Source organism: Leptinotarsa decemlineata, unplaced genomic scaffold (assembly GCF_025532065.1).
Source record: "Leptinotarsa decemlineata unplaced genomic scaffold, Ldec_3_MD MMD2_P_RNA_scaffold_1, whole genome shotgun sequence".
In the NCBI taxonomy this organism is placed as follows: Eukaryota; Metazoa; Arthropoda; class Insecta; order Coleoptera; family Chrysomelidae; genus Leptinotarsa; species Leptinotarsa decemlineata.
In genome coordinates this window covers 989870-1015700 of record NW_027412523.1, presented here as the reverse complement: position 1 = coordinate 1015700, position 25831 = coordinate 989870, and the positions used below count along the sequence as shown (strand labels likewise).

Here is a 25831-nt window from a genome sequence, read left to right as displayed (position 1 = left end):
TATCCACAACCTTCTTCAGGTGATGACTAGACTATTCCTCCGAGAGATGGCTATTCATAGGTCATCCGAGTGCTTTCACCATTCCCCTCTTCCCTCTCGCCGGTTCAGCGGTAGTTGACCGTTTTCCACTTGATTACAGGTTTCCATATGTTGCGTATTTCTACGCTAGCTTGGTTGAATGCGTCATTGGACAACATATATGCAGCTTCTTTGAACTTCCTCTCAAACCAGTGCTCCTTCCTGTGGACGAACTCAGCTTGGGATCACTTCATGTTATATTGGTGAGTCCAAACATGTTCTGCTATTCCCGATTTTCTAATTTCTCCTCGCTGTATGTTTCTCTTGTGCTCGGCAATGCGGACTTCCAATGATAGATTGATGGTGGTTGGAATAGTGATTCAGATACTGTCCCGTGTGAGTGGGTTTTCGATATACAGTGTCGGTCTTTTTCACCAATACGTCTATGAATGGCGATTCGTTGTGGACTTCCTTCTTGTGGGCTTCTTCAATGGCCAGAGTTTCAAACCACTCCATATATATGTTGGCTATAACTGGTGAAAGTGGCGATCCCATGGGCAGTCAATCCTCTTGCGTAAAGAACACGTCCTTCAGTTGGAAATGATTACTTCTATAGGTAAGTTCGCTCTATTTTCCAGGATCCCGTCTTCAGCTCTGTAAGATTTGAAGTGCTTCTTTGACAGAAACGTTGGTGTAAAGGCTTTCCATGTCGAAACTGATCAATTGATCTTTCTCCGTGACTTCGATTGCTTCTAGTAATTCGACAAAATATCTTGAATTCTTCATATTTTTTTAATTTTTTGCTCATTTTTGTCATTTGTACATGAAATGGAGAACTTCATGTTTAAAATAAACGACAAAATACCGTAGTAGTTTGCCTTTTAACTTTTAAATTTACATCACCACGAATATATGTATAACAAAATGAATGTGACATATGACATGGAACATAAAACCATAGAACTATGTTGACTTCAAATTGTTTTATTTCTTCTTCACTCTGTGGTCATTTTCATCTTTTATTTTGATTATTTCATTTTATTCTTTTCAATATATTTTCATGTCACGTTTTTTTTTGCTCATATAAAATTGATATTTCAGCTATTCATTTTGAGTTTATTTGTTCTTTCATAGATTTCGAATCATACTAGAATCATATTAGTCAATGGAAGTCCGAACTAGTGTTTCGCTCTAGCTAGCCCTCAACAAGACAGTTCAGCCAAGTGCGTTAGGCGGTGGTCGAAAGAAACATATAATAACAAACGTTTCGTCTGCAACATACATCTTCAGTAGTGTATTCCTTGACTGCGGGGACGAAGGTAGTATCTCGAAGTGTCACCACTGAAGATATTTGCCGTACTAGCAGACGAAACGCCTGGTAGATACTACAAAATCCTTTCGACAACGGCCTTGAAAGCAGGATTTTGCGACTTCTCTAAACTTCTCTAAACTGTATTATGTCGACAATGGGCCAGACAATGATAAATCGACACATGTCCGCATTTAACAAATCAAAAGAAAGAGATTATCCAATCACTGGTGACTGTTTTATAATGAGTGGCGTACTTGAAATCGGGTATAGCCAATAACATGAATGATACTTCGCAACACATACTAATTATACATTTTATCAGTTGTATCTTCTATTTTAATCTGTAGATACCCAATGAGTTGTCTATTTCCTATTTAGAAACAAAACCACGCCTCCTGATTAAATTTGTTCGTGAATCAAGTAGTCTTTGGTTAGTGAATTTCAAAGGCGTGTCCAAATTAGTTAAATTAGTCTGTGGTTAGGATAAAGACATAGTAATTATTCAAAAAGTGCGATTTCTGTTCATTGAGGCATACATTTGATGATAAGTATACAATGAAAATAGTTGTAACAAACTAGAGATAATTAATTATGGAATAACAAGTTTTATAGTATGATTTGTTCTTAGCCTCAAAATAGGATTTAGTTTCGACCTTACCTATTCATTTCTTTCCAGCGAGCATTCTCTCGAGATCCGAGAAATGAAAAAAGTCGCTGGGGGCCAGATCTTGAGAATACGATGGATACGATTTCGTCCTTCAAATGCTCCAATAACGCTATATAATATTCACTGTTGATGGTATTTCCCTTCTCAAGATCCACTGCGTGCATCGTCCTCGGTGCTCATTTCATCTCGTTTAACCACTTCTCAACCACTTCTCAACGGTTGATTTTCCTGGTACAGAGTCCGAATAACGTTCAGCCAAGCTTTGGCTTCAACAGTATTTTTTTTCGTCGAAAAGCAATGCTTTATTAACACAGGAAACTCCTTTTCAGCCATTTCCTTCAAACTAACAAAAGTTGCTCCACTCAAAATGTTCTATCCCACAAACTGATAATCCGGCAGCTGTTAAAATTGTACACTTGTGTTTCGAAGGTTAGGGTTAACTGAAAATCATATGAATTCAATGCCAGTAGCGCCATCTGTAGTTAGCATACGAACTTTTCAGTCTACCTAGGTCCTCTATTCCATTCTCAATTATATCCATAATAATTATTATCATAGAATTGTCACAATAAATTTTATTTAAACATGAATTTCGCTACGCGTTAGCATCATCAGTTACTAGTGTACTGATTAACCTGTGTTGATGGAACCTCTGTCAAAAACCAACACATATGGTTGTGATAAGTACACGCTACAAAATGCCTATAAGTGCCAGCTGTCAACTGTCTCTATGGTCACCGATTAAATGGCAGTCAAGCTCAGATCGTGAATCATCCCACATCGTGGCCATCCCATCCGTATATTCTATAACACATGGCGCAGTGGGAAAATTGGAATTGAATATTAAATCTTCAATCATCCAATGTTGAAAAGCAGCAAACGCAAAAAGTGAAAGTTTAATTAGTTATTCATCAATCAAAGAAAAACTGGAGAACATGGACTTTCAGGCATATCACCTATCATCATGTCTGGTAACCTTGCCGAAAAGTGGAGGTTCTGGAAGCAGAGGCTTTTAACATATTTGAAAGCAACTGAAATCGCTAAAAAGGGAGAAGCGACGAAATGCGCTCAACTCCTCACGTTGATAGGAGAAGAATGTATGAGAATTCAGAATACATTCACTGCAGATGAGGAAGAGACGCATTATGGAAGAAGTTTGATTAGCATTTCATTCCTGAAAGCAACCTGACGTACGAAAGACATAAGTTTTTGACATATAAACAAAAAGAAGGGCAAAACTATCGAACAATTTATAACAGAGATCAAGAATTTATCACATAAGTGTGAGCTAGGTGACTTAAATGACACGCTAGTGAAAGATATTATGATTTTTGGTCTCAGATCAGAGTCTTTAAGAGGAAATCTATTACAAAAGGATGTCAAAACTCTTGAGGAAGCGGTCAGTGTATGAATTCGTATAGAAAATACCAAGGAACACAACAAGCAGGTTAAAGAAACACTCTTTTTACATTTCTGGATAGTTTCAATAGTGAAATCCTTATCCATTTCAAATGTTTTGACCCATTTTGAATTAACGTTTATCGCTGCTTCTGAAAACTAAAAAATGAACAAAGCCATATCAATGGAGAATCTGCTGATGTTTACCAAACGATAAACTGAAAGGTGTCTGCGTAATATAAACCACTGCGTCCAATTAGTCAGTCAAGGACAAGCTTAAGTAAGTTCAGGCATGACCCCATAATGGGAATGCCATCGGAAGAGATGCTTCCCCAGTATAGCTTCGGCAAAAACTTCAAAACAATTATAACAGGCAGAGAGGCATGGAAGAGAGGACCTCCAATAAATGCAGGGATTGCCTGTTACACAGCCGGCTCAAAAACTGAAGAAGGTGTAGGAGGTCTATATAACTAAATCAAAGACAAAAGTCTCACTAAGCTTAGGTAAAAAAGTGACAATATTCCAGGTAGAAACAGCAGCAATACGTCACTGCGCAGAAGAGTTACTAAGGCAAGAGTTTAAGGAAAAGGTTATTGCAATATACTCTGATAGCCAAGCAGCTATAAAAGCAATTAGCTCCATGCAGGTCAATTCCCAACTGGTCTGGAAGTGCCTAGAAAAGCTACAAGAACTAGGTAGTCAAAACAGACTGTCATTAGCCTGGGTATCAGGCCACACAGGATACAAGGGCAACGAAGAGGCTGAATAGGCGATCAACTAACTGGTCGGGCTATTGACGGGACACTGTAGACTCAACAAACACATGAACAACATCGGACTGGCAGACACAGCCCTATGCAGGCTTTGCCAAGAGGATGAGAAAACATCCGTACACATACTATGCTATTGCGAAGGTCTGTCAAGGATAAGGTTTGCAACATTAGGGGAGGAAAAACCACAATTCTCTCAATATATGGGGAACTTGAGGTCTGGCCTATGGAGTCTAGTTACAAGGACGGGCCTAGACAAGGAACTCTAGCACACACAATAGATCTGCAAAGGTTGCAGTGTAGTGGCTGTTCAGCACAGAAGCCCCATATTAATCTAATCTAATCTAAGTACAGGCATAGTATAAAGGTAAGTACAGAGGATAACATCTACAACGCCATCTATGGAGTCGACAGAAGACCTAATCCTCGAATATCAAAAATAAACGAGGCTTCCAAAGAGTCACTGGAATGCTGGGTCTGGTTTCAACTATCCTGTGGTCAACCCCTGGTGATTATAAAGATATGCAGGAGTTTCACTGGACACCAGCTTATGAAAGGAAAAACAAGCATGAAATATTCGTTGCGTCTCCATAATCAGTCTTCATACCGAATTTAAATAATACAATATGTGTTGTCGCCTTCTGGTTTCTGCCATAAAACGTAAAAATGAGTTCTGTAATACATGCAATCTTCTTATCAGACTGAAGTAGAGCAATATCATAAACAATATCGCCAAAGTTAGCTAAGGAAGGATTGACAATAAGACAATATTTCTTTGAGTTTGTGAGGAGCGAGTTCAAATCTTGATTAATTTGTTGTCTATAGCAATATCCATACCTATCGCATTGAATACAAATAAATAATATTCAACGAACTGTCGAAAAATACCTAATTAGTTATATGAAATCCAGCTTCCTATAATTAACACCGAACTGTATATGAACTGAACTAATCATAACAGGTTTGGACAAGAAGAAGAAAAAAAATCCTTCTGAAGTCAACTATTTCATGAGACTTCTCCACTAATGACATTCCTTAAACAAATTAATTCAGAACCCAAGAATTCGTCCACGTCCCACATATCCCGTCTTACCATGCGAAGATGCCGCCTCTTAAAATTCAAAACATTAGTGCTCTATTTGCAGAATAAATCGATTCAGTAGATGGCAGAAGAGACGGCGAAGATAAGGATTGTGGTGTAGAACCTGTTACGGGCAACTGGTCGTATGTCTTAATTTGCTATGTTATTCAAATGAGATGTCTCCAAAGTGTGCCAGTGAACAGCGGAATCCTTTACATACTATTTCAGACAAGTTTGCATGTGTTCTGCAGGCAGATCTGCACAATCAGTGACTCATTGGTCTGTTCAATTACGCTGGTCGATTTGAATAAAAGTGCAGGGGAATGAATAGGTTGCAGAGTGTAGAAAAGTGTGGAGACGAACACAATTGAATTTCTATTAGAAGAGGAAAGGAGGGCTTTTTATGTCACACGCTGGAATAAGATTTGTCAGTTTAGCGGAGTGTATTTTCTATTTCTTCTGTTTAATCGTATCCTAGTAAGTTCTCTTCCGAATTGCTAGGATATTTCCATGAAATCTCAGTGCTTCTTCTATTGGTATCATTACTGGAGATTTATTTTTGCTCTATCCTACCGACTGTGCCATGTTATATTACTTTATTTCAATGAGGATTGTGGTGTAGAACCTGTTACGCACAACTGGTCATATGTCTTAATTTGATATATTATTCAAATGAGATATCTCCAAAGAATGCCAGGGAACAGCAAAATCCTTTGCATACTATTTTAGACGAGTTTGCATGTGTTCTGTGAGCAGATCTAAACTATCAGTAACTCATTGGTAGGTACGTTGGTCGATTTGAATAAAAGTGCAAGATAATGAATAGGTTGCAGTATGTAGAAAAGTGTGGAGACGGACACAATTGAATTCTATTAAAAGAGAAAAGGAGGGTTTTTTGTGTAACATGCTGGAATGAGATTTGTCTGTTTAGCGAAGTGTATTTTCTATTCCTCTTTTTTGCTCGTAAATCCCAACAGATTGAAAAAAGAAAGAAAGATTTTATATATTCTCTTCCAATCTGTTAGATCTTTCGACGAGATATCGGTGCTTTTTCTTCAGTTGGTATCATTACTGAAGATTTCTTTCAGATGTATCCTGCCGACTGCGTCATATTATAATACGTTATTTTAATTACTCATTCAAGTATGTCCTATTGATAACTGCATAACAGTTTTTGTCAACAACATTCAACTATCCTGAAATACTTAAACTTATCTGAACGAATTATTCCTTTAGATGATTTGATTCATATCCAGTCTTCAAGTATGCCCACTTACTATAGGTGTGATGAAGGTCATTTGATTGATTTGATATTCAACATTTGTCATACTTTTCATCGAGTAACTATAAAACATAAGTCCAAGAATGGCACGAGATAAACTTTTAAGTTTTACCTGGCGCAGTCGGTAGGATAGATCAGAAAGTAATCTCCCGTAATGATACCAATAGAGGAATCATTGAAATATCCTAATAGATTGAAAGAACTTGAAATAACTCATCTGAATATTACATATCTCCTTCTTTGTTCAATTTGTTAGGACCTATCGATGAGATATAATTGCTTTTTCTGTCGTTTCATTACTTTCTGCAGTATTTTGTCGACTCCACTTCTTTATGGTAAAATAAAAAGAAGAAATAAGGTTCAACAACCCTTTTTTCAATGTAACTTTTGAAAATGAAACGGGAAAGTTATCAAAATGTATGAAGGTAGGTAACTCTTTTATAGTTTTACCAGATTGTCGATCATATTTTTGTATCCACCCGGTACCAGCACAGAATATCCATTCAAGGAAGTGCTCCCATTCTCTTGTTTCTTTGCAGTTCCCGTATAATCGATTAATAAATTCGTAATTTGATTATAATTTCACACACAAGAGAAGTAAGAATGTTCGTATAATGGTCGGCTGGTAATGTCTATAACGGATAGATGTTATCATATTTCAAATCAAATTATATCGAGTTATGCAGCAGAGTATGGTGCTCACTATGGCACTACATGTGTTCTTTAAGCATCTGGTTCGAGAAAATGTTGACAGGTTTGGTAGGCAGTGATATTAGAGTCAGTTTTTATTGAATCTCTTCCAGCAAATGCTGTTCCTGGGAAACTACGTACAACGTTAGATTCTTTGTGTATGTGTCTAGTGTAATAATCATAATTTGCGACAATTATTATAGAAACCGTTGCCTGATTCAACTTTCTAGCGTCTTGCTCTCGATGATTATATGAATATGAAAAAGAAGATATGGCAGAGTGAGTATGTTTCACAGTGCAAATAATGTATTTAGCAAAAATATGTTCTTAACTCGCATGAGTTTGTTTATAAATTCATTATGGAATGTTTCTGCAAGGCCGTAGCCAGGGAGGGATCAAGGTGGATTGATCCCCCCCGAAAGTTCTACAAGCAACGGCCATCCAAAAATTATATCAAATACAATGATTGGCTTGTTTAAACATCACAGGAGTCATGAGAATAACACCAACCGCGGTAATGGAATTAATTACTGGTCTGTCCCCTCTGAACCTGTACGTTAAGAAGGTTGTGTTAATTGCCATGTTACGATTGCACATTGCTGGTGTGAACCTCGAAGTAGGAATGGGTCAATTGAGGCTGAGCCTATGGCGAGAAACGCATACTGCGCAACCTCTGATGCAGGCAACCAGTGATGCAATTGTACCCATATTTGTGTTTAATAAACCCTACAAAATACAAATAAAACAGAACACGAAGTCAGGTGCTACAAATGCAATACGCATATATATAGACGGCTCAAGAACCAAAGGAAGCGCAGGATGTAGAGTGTACTTCAGAAGAGAATGGGAGAAATACCAGCGTGGTTCAAACAGAACTGGCTGGTATCTCAATCGCCACAAAAGAAATGAACAGGAAAGGAATTTCTGGCAGAAAAATTAACAATCTGCACTGATAGCAGACAAGCCCTATGAGCCTAGAACAGACGGGTTACCTCAGGGCTAGTACTAGAGTGCCACCAAGATTTAGCCAAAGCCTCGGTAGATAATGCTGAGGTGGGTTAAAGGGCACGGCAGGAGTTAAAGTAATCGCATTGCCGACTCTTTAGCCAAGGAAGCGGCTAGACTAAGAATTTTAGGACCCCGTGGCACCTACGGCCTGATGATTTGGACAATTGCGGAACTAGCCAAACGTTACACCCATGCTCAATCCCTAAAGAGATGGGATGAAATCAAAGGATGCACTCTTGCCAGGATCACCCTGGGCGTCCCTGAGAAGCTGGCGCCGAAGAATTATCTAGCAATGACCAGGAAAAATGTACGCTCAACAGTAGGATGTCTACTGGCCACTGTCAACTAAGAAAAACCATAATAATATGGGGCTAGTGGAAACACCTCTATGCAGGATCGACGATGACTTAGGAGGCCAACTCCTTGGGAGGATGTACAATGGGTCACACTCCCTACTCTACAGATACGCATACTATTGGAATTATGAAATCCGTTAGAAATTTTATCAAGTCCTTGGCAAAACGAACCAAGTGCTTGAAAGAATATTGAAAACAACTTTCCCGAAACACAATGGAAATATCTTACGGCAATGTGCGTACAAACTTTCAAATATCTTGGCGACACTACCTGTTTTCACATGTACCCCTGAAAGGACTTTCTCTTCTCTGAAAAGCCTCAAAACTTATTTAAGAAACTTCACAAGCCAGGAACGACTACACGGTTTGGCGTTAATGTCAATCCACCGTGGAATTGACATCGACACCGAGGAGGTAACAGATTTGTTTGCTGCAAAGAAAGCTAAAAAACTAAATTTGATTTTGTAAAAAGATATTAATATTTCTGTAATGGTTTTCTAATAAATTTATGATCGTGTAACACAATTTTCTTTCTTTTGTTATTTTTATATTTCATGTCTTTCTACTGTTCCATCAAACCAACCCCCCAACCGAAATTGTTTTCTGGCTGCGGCCTTGTGTTTCTGGTGTAATTTAGTTAGGAGCACCTCTTATTTTAACCGTGATCTCTGGAGTAGACTGCGGTTGTGTAATGTAAACTTTAAATTTCACCAATCCTCACAAAAATCCAAGGGTATCATATCAGGTAACGCAGCGAATTATTCTTGGGATAATAGGGACTTCACAATTTTTTTTCACGATATAATAAACTATGATATATTTCATAAACTACAATTATAACTAATACACAAACTGTTGTTTTAGAACATATTGTGAACTCATTTATGTATTTATCGAATATTATTCATGTTTTGATTCGTCCTTCATGAGTATATATGTGTATGTGTTTATTATATGTCTGTGTGTGATTGTATTTTTTTAGGTGCATCTTTTTCTATGATGTTCCTTGGCATAAGTTTCACTCATCAAGGCTTATGTTAGTCCACTCAGAAATTTGATTCTTATCATTTGTGTATATAGTAAAATATGAACAAACTTATTTTATCTTACCTGTCCAGTGGTTTGGATAATTGTTATCTAGCCACTTCCAAACCAGCTAGTTGTAATGAAGAGGTATCTTGTATAAGTGGAAAATTCATTCCAAAGCGGTAAGCAGACAAACGTGATTCCCTAGATGAGCCCACTAAATCACCTGATATGACACTTCTATATGTTTTTGAGGTCACATGTAAAGTGTACTCGTGGATAGAAATATATATTGCAATGGTATTATCTGAGGAAAATTCCATAAAGTAAGAAAAAAATGTAAAGAGACTTCATTATTGTCAGGGAGCGGAAGATAAACATAGTTAATATTCATTGGAATGAACTGAAGTGGTGTTTGAATATTTTTATTCTTGAAATTATGATATTCATAGTTTCTTTGCTGACGAATATAAAACTGCTAATTATGGAACAGCAAATTTTATTTCCAAGAATAAAAAAGTATTGGATAGAAAATTGAAATACCTATCAAACGAGTTATCACAAACCCCCCGTTTCTATTAAGACAAAAAAGCTAATCTTCTTCTTCTTTTTCCATCAATGGCTTCAGCTGCCAGGGCTATCCAGCCAGGAGTTCCAGGATTATGTTGCTACTACAGGTGGAGCCCACACTAAAGTGGATCGGAGTTGGACCCAAACCTCACCTGGTTTTGCGCTAAAACAAAGTTCAACTGTAGTTTGTTAGCGCCATATCGGTGACGAGTGATGCATCACTATTTTGTCTTTTATATAAAAAAGTACTAAAAATTATACCTTTCTCTCTCTATGTTATTGGATTTTGCTTCCATTGAGGTGCATTCAGCCAATTATACCTTTTTTTTACGTAAATGTTGTCTGACCTTGATATCACTGCATAAGCACTTTCAGTGCTCCTATTGGCTCAAATTGGCGGAATCAAATATTCCCGATGTACAACAATCTTGAAAAAAAAAGGGCGAAACAATGAATTACAACCGCGACGATATGATTAAATCAATTCGAACGGGAATAAACTGAGTGCAAGATCATTACAGAGATTTGCGGAAAGGTAAATTGGTCGCGAACAATTGAGGAGTTCCATATTTTGGGCGCATATACCTTTCATATGGTTTTATTTAGTATTCTGCGTCAAATTCCTTCAAGATACTTGTATTTTTCCTAACTAACCAAGTTGAATACTTTCATTCTAATAACTACGAGAAAAGACAAAGTCAAAATACATGCGTTTATTCAAACAACTAACCAAGATACATGCATTCATTATAAATACATTTCATTTACCGCCCAATTTACCTATAGGATTGAAGGACCTTTAGGGCTCTATGCTATCGACAGATGACTCAATCCAGGTATATCGAAGATAAACGAAGTTTTCAAATCCAAGCTTTGACATTAGCCGTCTGTCTTTTCTGCAGATGTCACTGCGAGGCCACTTGTTTAAACCAGAGCCCAGAAACAAAACACTTGTGATCCAGCACCACACGGCACTGTTTCGGCCAACCATAGGTCTCATCAGTGTTTCTGGGCTTTCGTTTCGACTTTTTGTCCTTGCAGAGAAAGCTGCATAGAAAAGCAAAAGACGAATCTCTTTTGGCGAAAGATGTCGAAGCTTGACTTTGAAACGGGCCACCTTTGGGAGACCTCTTTACTTTCTTATCAAAAAGTACTAAAAATGATACCGTTTCACGAAAATTTTGTGGGATCTTGATATCTTGTTTCGTTCAAAATTTAAAAGAGGGGGGGGGTACGTACGTACTATATACATTTCCATTGTTTGGATAATAATAAATATTGACTGGCCGTTGGTCTGTGAAAATTGACGCCAACAATTAATAAAAGATGAAGAGATTCACTTCTTGGCTTTTAAATTACTTATACACTCAACATCAGATACATCACGATGTTTTACGTGTTGCATATTTCTATGTGAAAATTTTGAATTTGATTCGTAATGTTGCTATGACACAGTAACCAACACACTGTGTGTGTAAAAGTGACGTCATGCCCAGTATATATATTATCTATAAAGTTGAGACTATCAGACCTAGGAAACCACTTTGCCAAAAATGAAACTAACTTGTAAACCCTACAGGCATTATGTAGGGAAAGAGCTCAAGGACAACCATCCAAATTCAAATACCCAGGAAAAACTATTTGGGAAAACATCAAATCACTCTCATAAATTATAATTTTTTTTGTCAGAAATATAATGTACCCCAAGTCTATTACGTAAGCATATGTAAAAATCACTGCAAATATTTAAAAATTGTACACTGGCTGAAGGACTTCGGTTGATGGTCCTTTGGTATTCACCAATAAATTAATTTATTTTATTTTGAAAGAATTGAATTATTCTGTAAAATATTTGTACATATTACCACCCTTGTAACGCTGTTAACATTGATCCATTTCATTATGAAAAAGTGACTATATGGGATTCCAAAAAAAAAGAACTGCCATTTTTTTCTTTTCCAGCCTGATCTTTTATTATTAGAATATTAATGAATTTAATCTATCAATTAGTAATCCCATATTTTAATCAAGTTTATTTGTAATTGTTCAAATACAGCAAAAAAATAGATATATTATCTGCACACTACTTATAATGAAAAATATCTTTAAAAGCATTTTCATCAATACTTGTTGAAATTTTTTAGGTATATAACCTTATTTATTCATTCAATTTAAAAACATCAAAATTAAAAAACAATATTTAGAAGTCATCCTGTAAGCTCAGCTAATCATCTAAGGAACAAAATATATCATTATCACAGTCATAGCCCAATACTTAATTTCTACCTCTTAAACTAAATCCTGTTCCGCTAAAAGCTTTAAATTCCTCACTCTCTTCGATATCATCACTCTTCTGCTTGATTGGTCGCCTGATAAATTTCAAAGTCCCGATTTGGTAGTCATAATCTGGTATACCTAAAAGTAAATTGTCGATTACATTATAATAAAAGATTAGTCTATCAGTGAGGATGACAGTGTTCCATGCAAGTGAAATGTTCAGCTTTCATTTAGTATATTGTGTAGAAATCCTATGAATGATAGCTGATTCAGTTCCATAACGAATGTTTGGAATACAAACTGAGTAGAGAAAAGTGTTTTTTTCTAGTTTGTGTGAAAGTTACTTCTTTGCATGATCTACACATATATGAAAAGATTAGTATCTTTTCAATATAAATCAATGCTAAGTAATCTGCTATTCAACGAACCTCTGACATAGACGGGTTTGGCTGATGCGAAATCACTAGATGTGGAATCTTTTCGTTTCTTCCCGTCCAAACGATTTCCAGTTCCACGAAAAGCAACAAACCCAGAAGGCTCCGGCATCAGCTCGGCAGGATCCACTGCGGCTTCTTCTTCTTCTTTCTTCCTTTGTTCAGGCTCTTTATAACCCACGGGAGCAGCGAATTCAACCTGTCAAACAAATTATCTGTTAGGGACATGAACTTCACAAAAAAACAATTGAAAAATAAAGAAACGATTATTCTTGAACAGCCGTTTTTAAAAGTTTCACCCCTAATGAGGGGCGTCTGTCTCTGTCAAATTTGAGTACAATATTTTCACAAAATTGATTTCAGTTGAAATTCATTGAATTCAGAATGAGTTTGTGAAAGGCTTCTAGTCAAAGTATATACAGTACGTGCCAACTAAGATGAGTCAGAAACGTAACATTGTTTTGTAGTAACAGACTCCGCCCACTCAAGTCATATTTAGCCAATGTACTATTGACATCAGTGTGTGTGACCAATAGCTATCTTCTGGGGCGGGTACAATTTAGTTTCAAATGGGCATCAAAATCTCATCTTTGTTGACCCATACTACACCAGATGTTCATAGTGAGAAACCTTTCATGTCTTGATGAGCCTACTTACGTTCATGTCACATTCTATAATGCTAATAGCGTCTCCAGGTTTAGTTTCCAGTACACACAGCTCATATGCTTTCTGATTGTATTTAACTGCGATTACATCCCCTGTAGTGAGGCAAGCAAAAGACCTCAAACAATTTTCCAACACTGCCTTTGGATTTGTGATGTCAAGAAAATCTGGATTCAAAGGTTGGAACTTTGAGAAGGTTCCAACGGGCAGAGAAACACTTTCCATTTGTACCAAATCTCCTTCTTCAAGTACCAAATTGTGCATCATCTGAAATATAATAAATATTTACCAAACTGGTAGAAATGTGTGTATAACATTACTGTGAATAAAATGAAGTACATACCCAGAGTGGTAGATAAACTTTGCCTTCATCAGCCACAAACTCCAAAACACCACAGTGAGTGACTCTATTAGTTTTTTTGTTAACAAGTTTAAATAACATGGGGTAATTTATGTTCAGCCTGGTCAGCTTCTCAAGCGCGGAAGGTGGCATGATAACTGAAAACTAAGTTAACACAGAAACACTAAAAATAAATAGAATAGACACTGCTTACTTTTTCCTCCTCTTTCAACGTCCTGTCTTTCATTTCCAGGTAGCATAGCTACAGAGAAGCACTGATATGTAATGTTGAAAGGCCTCGGAATTTCCGGAAACATGTTGAATCCAAATTGAAACTAAAAAAAAAAATTATGAAGTACAACTGTAGTCACAAAAGTTACAAAATCCAGAAGATTGTGTAATGATATTTGGTAACAACTTGTAATAGATGTATTTTTAATTAATATCTATGGATTGGCAGTACAGTGTTTGTCAAAATGACTTACCATTTTTCAAAATATCGTCAAATATATTCAGAGATAAATGAAATAACAATATTTTTACTTCTTAACCTCAATCATTTCTAAGCTGTCAGTGTCAGTCAATGAAGTCAGTTCCCAATTATGCTGTCAAATCATACACATCGAAAGGATGAGTAGTTCTATGATTCTTTCTGTCACTATCAACGGCAGCAAGTCATGACGTCACCAAACGTAACAGGTAAAGATTATTTAAAAGCATAGAAATGACGAAGTTCTGATATTTTCCCGATACCATTTGAAATTTAGTGCAAATATTGGATGTTCAACAATAGTTGATGAAAATGAAATGTAATGTTATTGAAGCCAAAAACCGCCTCTGATCAAGTCCAATTGTGAGACGTCTAGTTGGAGTCTAAAATGAAGTTTTTACTCCAAGATCAACTTTGAAAGGGTGTTATAGACGTTAATATTGAAAATTATATCATGATAATGAATTGTATATAAACACCAGAAACCAGTGATAAACCTTCCAATCGTAAGACATGAGCAGAATAACGAAACGATTTCAAATGTCAAACCCGAAACATTCCCCCATTCCATTTCGCCAATCCTCAATTCCTCAAGAGATGTCGCGTAACTCGCATATTCAAAGGTTAAAAATAAACAGTCTAAAATTAATTTTCTTTAGAACATTTTTAGCTTTTCGAGAAAGTACGAGTTTATTCAGATGAAATTAATACATAATTTATAGAACCCCGAGACTGAATCCAGAAAGTGTGTCATATTCATAACCTAAAAAGTAAAAAGCTACAAAATGTGTGCAAACGAAACTGAAGCTGAGAAATACAAGGAAGAAGGAAATGAATCGTTCAAGAATGGCAATTGGGAGCAGGCAATCAAACTATATACCAAAGCTATAGATACAATAGCTAGTGAAACACGAAATATGTCTATTTACTACAAGAATCGTGCAGCAGCATATCTCAAACAGGAAAACTATGACGCCGCTTTGGAGGACTGCGAAAGGAGCCTTCAAATTATTCCATCAGATCCGAAGGCCTTATTCAGAAGATGCCAAGCATTAGAAGCTTTGAAGAGATATGAGGAGGCCTACCGAGACGCCACACAAATATTCAAAGACGACCCTGCAAACAAACCGATTCAACCTATACTTGCTAGACTCCACCAAATAGTACAAGAGAGGGCAAGACAAAATGCACAGATGAGCAATAAACTAGAAAGTATGATGAAAATAGTATTTGAGTTGAGTGAATCCATAGACAAACGAGAAACTGCCATGAACAACTTATTAGTATTGGCCCGAGATCAAGCTGGTGCTGAACTGATGATAAAAACCACAATCGTTCAACAGATCAAAAAATTACTGAAAGTGGAGAAAAACAAAGAGATTTTCATAACTGGAATAAGAGTAATTGGTGAATTATGCAAACACAATGAAAAAAGGACTAAAATAGTTTTAAAAGATATTGGACTTCCTTGGTTCTTAGAAATACTTGATAGCAATGATGAAAAACAAGTGAACGCTGCTGAGCACTGCATGCAGACAGTACTCAATGCATTTTCTGGTATGGAAAATAAACCAGACACAAAGCCAAAAAAAGAACTTGTTGAGAAAAACAAAAACAACATAGACACCTTGCTATCTTGCTTAGTTTACTCCGTCAACAACAGGGCAATATCGGGCTTAGCAAGAGATGCTATAATCGAACTTTTAATTCGAAACATAAATTACGATCAGTTAAACTGGGCGGAAAAGCTCGTTGAACAAGGCGGAGTCGAAAGACTGATGGAATGTGCCAGTGAACTAGAAGAATATAAATACGAGAGCGCTATGAACATTACCCCCTCCACTAGAACAATTGCAGCTGTCTGCTTGTCAAGAATCTACGACAACATGTACTATGACAAATTGAGAGAAACATTCATGGAGAAAATAAACAACTTTCTGAAAGATAAATTACTCACTCCCGATATTGAATCAAAAGTTCGTGTAACAGTTGCTCTAACAGCCCTCTTGAGAGGCCCCCTAGACGTAGGAAATTCAATTCTAGGAAGGGAGGGGATCATGGAGATGATTTTAGTGATGGCCAACACTGAAGATGAACTCCAACAGAAAGTTGCTTGTGAATGTTTAATTGCGGCAGCCAGCAAAGCCGACAAAGCTAAAGCAATCATTAGCCAAGGGGTGGACATTTTGAAAAAACTATACAAATCTAAAAATGAGAATGTCCGCATCAGAGCTTTGGTTGGTCTATGCAAGCTTGGTAGCTCAGGTGGAAGTGATGCATCCCTTAAGCCATTTGCAGAAGGATCCACCCTAAAACTTGCTGAAGCTTGCCGAAGATATCTTCTACATCCTGGAAAGGATTCTGACGTCAGAAAGTGGGCGGCTGAGGGTCTTTCATATCTAACTTTAGATGCCGAAGTTAAAGAGAAATTGATTGAAGATAAGCCTGCTCTACAAGCTCTGGTTGAACTAGCCAAGACGGGAGATCAATCTGTACTCTTCGGAGTCATAACAACTCTCGTGAACCTATGCAATGCTTATGAGAAGCAAGAAGTAATTCCAGAAATGATAGAGCTTGCAAAATTTGCCAAACAGCATATCCCAGAAGAACATGAACTAGATGATCCAGATTTCGTTACAAAACGTATTCTTACCTTAGGGCATAATAACGTTACTACTGCGTTGGTTAGCTTATCGAAAACAGAAAGCAATAACTCAAGAGAACTCATATCCAGAGTATTCAATGCCTTGTGTAGCGAACCAGATTTGAGAGGCACTGTCGTAGCTCAAGGAGGAGTGAAAGTCCTTATAGCACTAGCACATAAAGGGACTGATAAAGGCAAACGGCAAGCTGCTCAGGCTTTAGCAAGAATTGGAATTACAATGAACCCCGAAGTTGCATTTCCCGGACAGAGAGCATTGGAGGTGATTCGCCCTTTGATATCATCTCTACATCCTGACTGTAGCGGATTAGAAAACTTTGAAGCCCTCATGGCACTTTGTAACATTGCCCAAATGAATGAAGCGGCAAGACAGAGGATCCTCAGAGAAGGCGGGTTTTCCAAAATTGAACATTACATGTTTGAAGATCATGAATACTTGTGCAGAGCTGCCACACAGTGCATGTGCAACTTAACCCAATCTGAAGATGTCATAAAAATGTTTGAGGGTGAAAATGACAGGGTAAAATATTCAGTGTCCTTATGCTTGGACGAAGATAAAGATACAGCCATGGCAGCTGCTGGTATGTTGGCAATCATCACAGGTGCGAGTGAAAAGTGCTGCGCAAAAGTTTTTGACTCTGTGAATTGGCTGGATGCGCTTCATTGTCTTTTAGCCAATCCTCTCCAGAGTATGCAATATCGGGGAGTGTGTGTTGTTTATAACATAATAAGCGCAAAGAAAGAATTATCTGAAAAACTGATGGAAACAGATATCATGGAAATTCTAATGGCATTATCCAGACTTCCTCCATATGATGGCAGGGAAAATATTGTTAAAATTGCTGGTAAAGCACTACAAGAAGCTGAAAAATGGGGTGTTATCAAAAAGCCTGAAGAGGACAACTAATACCAATCTAACTTTCATTTTTACAATAGGTACAAATCTTTCAATATTTATTATGGCCTATGTACTTAAACCTTGTTTCAGTTGATTGAGATCTTCCTCAATTTGAAAAATATTAGTTTATAAGAACATGAACTTTCATGCCAAAAGTCACGATTAGAGAGAACAAATTGTTGGTTATCAGGCTGTGGTCAAAAGAAAGGTATAGTACCAAACTCTCAAATGTTTACATCTGCTACAGCAGCAGTTATTCGTTGACAAAATTTAGAAACACCACCTTCATCCTCACAGTCAAGGCATACACCACTGAAAATGATAGACAAAAAATGTTGTACAGCAATCTCCTCGACAACCGCCTAATAACCCATATTTTATTTTCTCTAATATTAGAAGTTATCAGAAAATGTAAGTGTAGAAGAGAGAAATACTTAATCCACCCCGATTAGTTGTTTTGCTTAACATGTGCTTTTTAGCATGGGTCAGATAAAATGTTTGCTTGCTTAGAGCGTGCTGAACAAGTCATCTATCGAGGATCTGAGCAGGGATGGTTGGCATTTTATTCATGAGTAGAACTCACTTATCAATCGGTTACCAATTGTCAATAACAAAAACTTTTTTGTTAGAAATATTGACATTACGGAAACTGAATCTGTTTACATCTTTGAAACAAGCTTTGGCTACACTAGTAAGATTTTCTAATGTCTTCTAAACTTTTCAGATTGTATAACATTATAATATACAAAGAACTGACTATATATAATGTAATTATGTATAGGAAGAGAATATATGGCCAACTTTTTTATATTTGACTGTATCACCGTGTTTTTATTATAAGGAGCCCTGGACGTGCCTTTATATAAAATTAAGGGTGAATTCACTGACCAGTTGTTAGTTAATTTTCAATAGTAATGAAGGAAAATGCTAAGGAACTGAAACTTGCTACATATGACTAGTGCGTGAATCCACCCTAAATTATTATGTATTGAATAAATAAAATTGAAGTGAACCTTTTTTTTTACCTACGTTCAATTAAATTCTTGTTGCTATGATAGATTTGGAAAACAACAGTGAACATTATTTTCAGTTCCATGTTTACTAGGCTAAATATGTTTACAAAATAACTAAAATTGTGTATTCAACATATAATATACTACCTCATTGTATGCTGGTCTATCTCTATCACGTCTAGCTCTATATGCACGTCTCGACATGATTATAATTTACAAGAACTCACAACTTCGAACTTTTCAAACTTTCCAAAACAGTTATTTTACTTATTCCTATAACACACTGTTAGGTACCACAGAACACAGAATGCCAAAACAGAAAATAGTCAAAGCAAGATTGCCAATAACGATATTGAAGTTTTGTAAATGCGTTCGGTTATTCCGCTCTTGTATTGTATTGTGAGTGAAGAAAAAACTCCAATAATATTCATTACTACACCAAAGGTTCCAAACAGTGCATCATAAGTGAAGAAGAACATATGAAAAGCAAATAAGTTTCTTTTTTGAGTGTCAAGTACTTTTCTTTCAAGGTATCAAGGTAAAACAAGATTGATATTTATTTAAAACTTGGCTCGAAATGAATATTTTGAAATGAAATCTCGAAATATCACACTGTCGGTTCTAGTAAATGCATACCGGAAAACAACTAGTGCCCCATCTAACACCACACTGGAAATTGAATGTCATTTGGATATAATTTAATATATAGCGTGGTATTAGCTATGTTCTGGCAGGCATTTACCATTATATCCGAATGTCAGTCGGATATAATTCAATATCCAGCGTATTATTAGTAGGGGAAGTAGTTGTTTTTCGGCAGGCATTTACAAGAACTTACGATGTAGATGGTTGGGAGAGATGACTATTTTGGAATATTTCTGGTATGTATGTATCTATCATCGATACAATCTTCAGACACGGTTTAATATCTGTTAGGGTATTGATATAAGGGATATTTCTTCCCCGCTTGGGATTTTGCTCACGAGATGAAGCTGTTACTAGTTAACAATCTTTCTCTTAGACGAAAGTTTCATACAAGCAGTTGAGCCGCATTGAAATTAATCGAGTCCCAAGCACTTTGCTGTTTGGGTCGAATCTTATCCGCACCAATGAGAGGTAATACCTTAAAACCGGTCTGTAGGTGATTTACTCGAATAATTTCATCATGGTTCTGCTGCAGCACGGATGGAAAACATCTGCGGGGCTAACCTGTCTGAGGTATCTTGCATGAATGTCTGTCGGATAAAATTCAATATCCAGCTAGGTATTAGCCGATGGAGTAGTTGTTTTTACCATAACCTACGGTGTAGGTAGTTGGAAAAGATCAATATTTTAAAATTTTATTTCGAAATATTCATTTTTCAATAGAAGTATGTTTCACAATAGCAAGAACTCTCATTTATATTATATATGGTAAGAATCCTGAACCGTGAATATATTTGATAGCTTCAGGTTATAGAGGAGACGGTACGAATGAAGAGACGAGTTCTTGAATTCAAAAGATGTCTGATGGATAGCTTCAACTAATAGTGAATTTAAGAACTCGCCCGAACTGTCATCTATTGTGTGGTTATATTTTTTATCGTTTTGTGAACGATGTTTTCGTTTTGTAGGTTGTCTGTGGCTATGCAGCGCTTGTGAGTTGGTGTTTTCAAATGGTAATTTTTAGGACTAGAGTGTTTTGATTTTGCCAGCTTTTGTACGAATTGATAGTTTGTGGAAGTATAAATAGTGACAAAAAACTGAAAATAAAGAAATAAACCATTTATTTTTGTGGGTACGTATGTTGTATGAGATAAATAACAGTAACCTATTGACATATCTTAACTAGGTTAGATAGTCTCTTCCAATATGAATTTTACATACTTTCTAGGAAATTTCTACACATTCTTTCATAAATATATATGAAATTTTTTTATAGTTAGAACCAATTTATCACCAAAAATAAGTATTCTTCCATATATACACCACTGAAGACGGGGGTAATAAATCCTTCAACTTGACCCAACATTTAATTTATGTTCAGTGTTTCAGGTATAAATTATTTGACAGTTATTTATTGGCACCACTTAAGTTTGAAGTGATAAGAAATTATTTCTGTATACAACTTGCACTTTCTCTTTGCCTGGTTCAATGGTCTTTCTAATTACTGTCCTCTTGCAGCTATAAGTATTTTGATTTGTCAGTTATGCACTGACACCACTTGAGTTGGGAATGTTAAAGTGGAACCAACACTTTCTCTTGATGTGGTTGAATGATTTTGTTTGGTTTTTCATTTTCAGCCATCTTCAAAGTACATCTCATTCCAGTTCAACAGTTCTATGGACACTTCTATTCAAAAGCAATTATTGATATACTCTAAAAGATTTTTTGTTGTATCTTGAACATTTTTGGTCAGTCAATATTTTGAGAATTTCAGAATCCATTTGAGCTTGTTCCTAATTTTTTTCTAGAGAAATATATTTCATCTTTTAGGTGTAACATCCCCATAAAGTAAGACAAAACATACTGAGGTCAGCTGTTGAACTAGACTTCATTTTTTGAGGAAAAACTGTATTTTAGTGTAGGTTAGGACCTAGATGTTTCTTTTCATAGTTTATCACAACATAGTATAAAACAAACCCGCTTCCCGCTGTCTGTCCCTATGTATGCTTAGATCTTTGAAACTATGCAACGGATTTTCATGCGGATTTTTTCAAATAGATAAAGTGATTGTGGACCTTAAAAAGGTCTACAATACCTACAATGGTATATGCTTATCTCTTAGGGATAACCCACAATAACTATTTTTTTTATCCTCGAGAAATAATGGCTTAGTTACAAAGCGATTTTGGGCAATACAGCGTTAATCCTTATCCGATTAAGTTCCTCAAATACATCATGCATTTTATACATCAATATGGCCTTTTACAGCTTGTAATTTAAATGAATATTTTTGAAGATTGAGACGGTACCGGCCGGGGAAAGTTAATCAGATAATCAAAGTGAAAATTTTTAATAACACTTGAATAATTAAAAAAAAATTTTCAAAATATGTTTTTCCGTTAACGAGCTGTTGCACCCCCACGAACGACAACCATCAGAAGTCGAAACTTATGCGAGCTAAGGACTAACGAGGTCTTATCTTTTAACGTGTGATTCCTAAAAAAATTGAAATGTTTAATATTAGATAATGATTTCAGTATGTCTGCTGTAAGAGAAAAACCACTTGGGAATTCAACTTTATTCTGAATGAGATTCAATACTGCGAAATACTGCAACTGACCGAACTCATTCTAACTATTGCTTATGTACATCAGAGCCATAGAGTATTGAATAAAATTTAATGAATATATCACTTAATATTCATGCCAATGTGAAAAAGAAATTCAGTTGAAAACACAATGGGACCATAATACATACCAAACATTCCGTTTAAAACTGTAGAAGAATATTAAATGCTGAAATGTATTACTCTTTAAAGAGAGTATGAATTAATCAGTTCCATGTAACTCAATTTTAGTTACAATAAACTTTCCGATATCACTGAAGTTTTATTCCTTCAGGGAAGATGTTGATTTTTTACATCATCAAATTCTCAGTTAGAAAAAACTGAAAGCTTTTTTAAGATTTTTGAAAAATGTTCAATACAGTTGACCCAAAACTGAAAATATTATATTTGCCTCACCTCAAAATGTTAAATAGACTAAAACATAATACTTGTTTTGAAATATTTTTTATTTTTACGTTTTATAGTTTAACTAAAGTTCAGGTGTCATGATTTATTTTAAGAGAAATTTGGTAAACTTCAAACACCAAAAAAATTTTCTACATTTCTATCTTCTTATTTTTTTATCCAAATAGCAAATCTCGATATGTTCCCTTTATTATGGATTTTGAAATATCTATGTGAAAGAACCCAATTTTTGTAAATATATGCAATTGACAAAAAAATGCACCCTTTCTGCACGTTCCTACTCAATTGAAATATCATTTTCTACCAGGACTATATTACATACATGGCTTTTCTTTATAAAAAAGCACTTCAATCAAAAATTAACTTGTTTTTTTGCATCATAATGAGTTTAAAAAATACCACTTGTTTGCCAATTTTGACTATTTCACATGTCCAATAATAAAAAAGTTACTAAAGGTGTCCTCAATTTAGATCAACCTGTATATTAAAGTTTTTATAATGAATATTATCTAGCTCTATGCCAAAGTTCGAATTTCCAAGGCCAAGTGGTGTATCACTGTGTATTTTTTATGCAGTTTGCATGTTTCTGTGATTCCCTGCATATATTCAAGAAAAGTTATAGGTTATTATTGTTCTTATCTAGTTTGTCGATAAGGGATATCTCACGAATTATAGTTTTATTTACATAATTATCAGGAAAACCAGCTGAGTATACAGTGCTATTAAATTTTTGTGGAAGTGACTTTTCAAATGAGGAAGTCAGGTGTGGCAAGTACAGAATCAAAGTGATCACTGTTACATTCCAGAGTAACCAAATTTAAACTGTTTCCCATTGTTATTTGTTGATTTAACATAAATGGGGTTTTAAGCTAATCAATTTCAAAACATACAAAAGTTCCTTGAATTAGCAAATTAATCAGAATTCTAAATCAACATTTGAGAATATTATATTTCCATTGTCTATGCTGAGTATTCATGAAGCAGAATCGAAACAGATATTATTCATAGGAATGCTGCACAATGCGATATATGAAATAGTATTAGTGTAACATGTCCCTTACATGTAACATCATCATCTAAAATGGTTTACTTCGAAGTTTCGAGACGAGACAATTATCTTATCATCTCATCAGCACATTTTTTGTTTAATGCTAGAGAAGTAGAATGCCAAATTATTTTTTTGCCTATTCATAAGAAACGCTTATATAAATTGTGTATATTTCTGCATAGGTTGAGTCTCTAGTGTCTTTTGATATTGCTTGTACTTCAGCTATGCCTGTGAAAGCATTACATGATATTTTTGTTTCAAAATAGTATTTTTCGTAAATAATTTCTATAACAGTATTTTGATTTGCACAGTTTGTCGTAATATGTAATGGTTCTTGTACAATTATTAATCATGTGACCTTCATGTTATTAAATCTTAATAGTCAACTCTGAGTCAGGAATACTATCTAGAAAATTTATGTTGAATGTTCAGCTATTTCCTTATCATCTTTTACCAAAACAGCACATTCATAATCTTTAAACTGTTTAAATTGAAAGGGTTATATTTTTAGGAGTGAATAATTTTTGATAAAGAAAGTTTTTGGCTTTCTCCTACTCCATCCTGATACAAAAGGAAGGAAGTAATCAATTTCCAAAGAAGTAACTCTATACATATATGTGTAGATCGTGCAAAAAAGTAACTTTCAGACATAAGGGCTTTTTCTTCCGGTTTGTGTCTGAAAAATTGCTTTTTTGCATGATCTACACATCTATGTATAGAAGAACAAGATGAAGATTTGCTCTGTGGTTTTGTTTGACAACCTTGAAAAACGTGAAAATATATAAATCTGTTTATGAAACCAGGGCACATTTATCATTTTCTGGTCGTTTTTATGGAGCTGTTTGTTATTTTGCTTTGTATTTTCGATATTCTCATTGAACTATTGGAAATCTGTACAATTTTCTCCTGTAATCTGTGCAATTTTCTCCTATAATCAGTGCAAAATGTATGTATTGGAGTAGTGCTTAAGAGAACATTTCATAAAACATAATGGTCATTTTATTTTATAAAACTCATTTTGTAATTAACGAATATTTGTATTGCCACAACTATTCACCAAACAAAGTTATTTTTCTTTACCAACTTATACATGATATTAAATTACTTTTTTTCAGGTTTGTGATGCTTGAGCTCGTTTCTCAACTATTTTACAGATAGAATAAGTATTTTATATACAAAAATGGAAAGATCGAAGGAAACTGTAGTGAGGCAATTAAGGGCGTGTCTCGTTTCAAACAAACAAAAAATGCCGCTCAGGATGCTTGACGGTAAGTTTAAATGGTTTGCACCATTTTTGCTGAGTTGCTGGTCCTCAATAATATTACAAAATAATATTTTTTATAACATAAAGATAACTGTGCCTCGAAGTCTCGGAAACGACTGACTGATGAGCTACATGTTCACTCATATTTATTATTTCAGAGAGTGGTGGGGGTAATGGTGGGGGCGACGGAAGGATGTACATGTTAATCCTCACTCCTGATTAGTCCGTAATTTTGCTGGGTCGTTCTGATTGGTCCGCACTGTTGCTAGGTTATTCTGACTGGTCAGCACTGTTACTAAGTTGTTCCACCAATTGGTTCGCAGTGTTACTAGTTTGTTCTGATTGGTCCACGTTCATTGGCAGGTATGCTAGTGTGTGAGTTGCGTTCTAGTGAAGATGCATAGTTGTTTTTTCCAATTCGCTTTTGTTTTGTCGAAATCTCTCGACGCAAAAAATGAAATTGACCCATCTTTGTAGACATGTTGATATATGGAACAAGAATCGTTTCCAAACGTAAACATTGGTGTGCGCTTAGAGCCTCTGTGAATGTAATGCCAAAGTACATTGGATCTCTTTATTTTATGAAAAATGAGTTGTGCCGTAGAGTTTTCGTCAAAATATTCCAGTGTTTACGGCATGGTATTTCAGTACATCTCGATTATATCTATTTCTGGCCTTCTTGATAACTGGATGCCACATTCTGTTGAACTGTACACCTTTCATCCTTCACAGCTTTCCTGTGAAGTCGTGCGTGGTTAAATTAGGCAGGACAGCAGTTTCTTTGTATTTTATTGTTCCACAATTGGAAATTCCTCTGCTTGCATGAGGTGAAAGCTTAGCTTGTGTTCTCGTATCCAACTGTTGACACTACTTTTGGTAGTAATAATG

The 25831-nt window shown here is 35.7% G+C and overlaps 3 protein-coding genes across 6 annotated transcripts in view; 2 read left to right on the top strand and 1 right to left on the bottom strand.

The window, feature by feature from the left end:
- Positions 1 to 10282: 10282 nt before the first annotated feature.
- Positions 10283 to 19260, bottom strand: Ufd1-like (ubiquitin fusion-degradation 1-like). Its single transcript, XM_023169389.2, has 7 exons — positions 19103 to 19260; positions 14107 to 14227; positions 13896 to 14050; positions 13547 to 13819; positions 12884 to 13088; positions 12465 to 12593; positions 10283 to 10341 (listed from the first exon to the last, which is right to left on the bottom strand). Exons 1-7 carry the CDS (start codon positions 19157 to 19159, stop codon positions 10298 to 10300), a joined length of 984 nt encoding a protein of 327 aa, XP_023025157.2. The 5' UTR covers positions 19160 to 19260; the 3' UTR covers positions 10283 to 10297.
- Positions 14986 to 18749, top strand: unc-45 (unc-45 myosin chaperone). Its single transcript, XM_023169388.2, has one exon. It carries the CDS (start codon positions 15168 to 15170, stop codon positions 17949 to 17951), a length of 2784 nt encoding a protein of 927 aa, XP_023025156.2. The 5' UTR covers positions 14986 to 15167; the 3' UTR covers positions 17952 to 18749.
- A 1308-nt stretch (positions 19261 to 20568) lies between the features above and the next one.
- The window catches only part of tapas (tudor domain-containing protein 7 tapas), a 28861-nt gene continuing 23598 nt past the window's right edge, over positions 20569 to 25831 (top strand). For 2 of the 4 annotated variants that reach the window (XM_074170983.1, XM_074170846.1), the window contains exons 1-2: positions 20587 to 20732; positions 24795 to 24947. In XM_074170983.1, coding sequence (XP_074027084.1) covers positions 24860 to 24947 — 88 coding nt within the window. In that variant the 5' untranslated portion in view covers positions 20587 to 20732; positions 24795 to 24859. Of the gene's footprint in view, positions 20733 to 23234; positions 23254 to 24794; positions 24948 to 25831 lie in introns of those variants that run through there. The other 2 variants (XM_074170893.1, XM_074170932.1) reach the window with 2 other exon arrangements.

Coding starts and splice junctions, on each gene's coding strand:
- unc-45 (XM_023169388.2), top strand. CDS start 15,168: ATGTGTGCAAACGAAACTGAAGCTGAGAAATACAAGGAAGAAGGAAAT.
- Ufd1-like (XM_023169389.2), bottom strand. CDS start 19,159: ATGTCGAGACGTGCATATAGAGCTAGACGTGATAGAGATAGACCAGCA. Junction 13,089..13,546: donor TTATAGAATGTGACATGAAC/GTAAGTAGGCTC, acceptor TTTGTTTGACAG/GTTGAATTCGCTGCTCCCGT. Junction 10,342..12,464: donor AACAGGATTTAGTTTAAGAG/GTAGAAATTAAG, acceptor ACTTTGTTTTAG/CGCAAAACCAGGTGAGGTTT.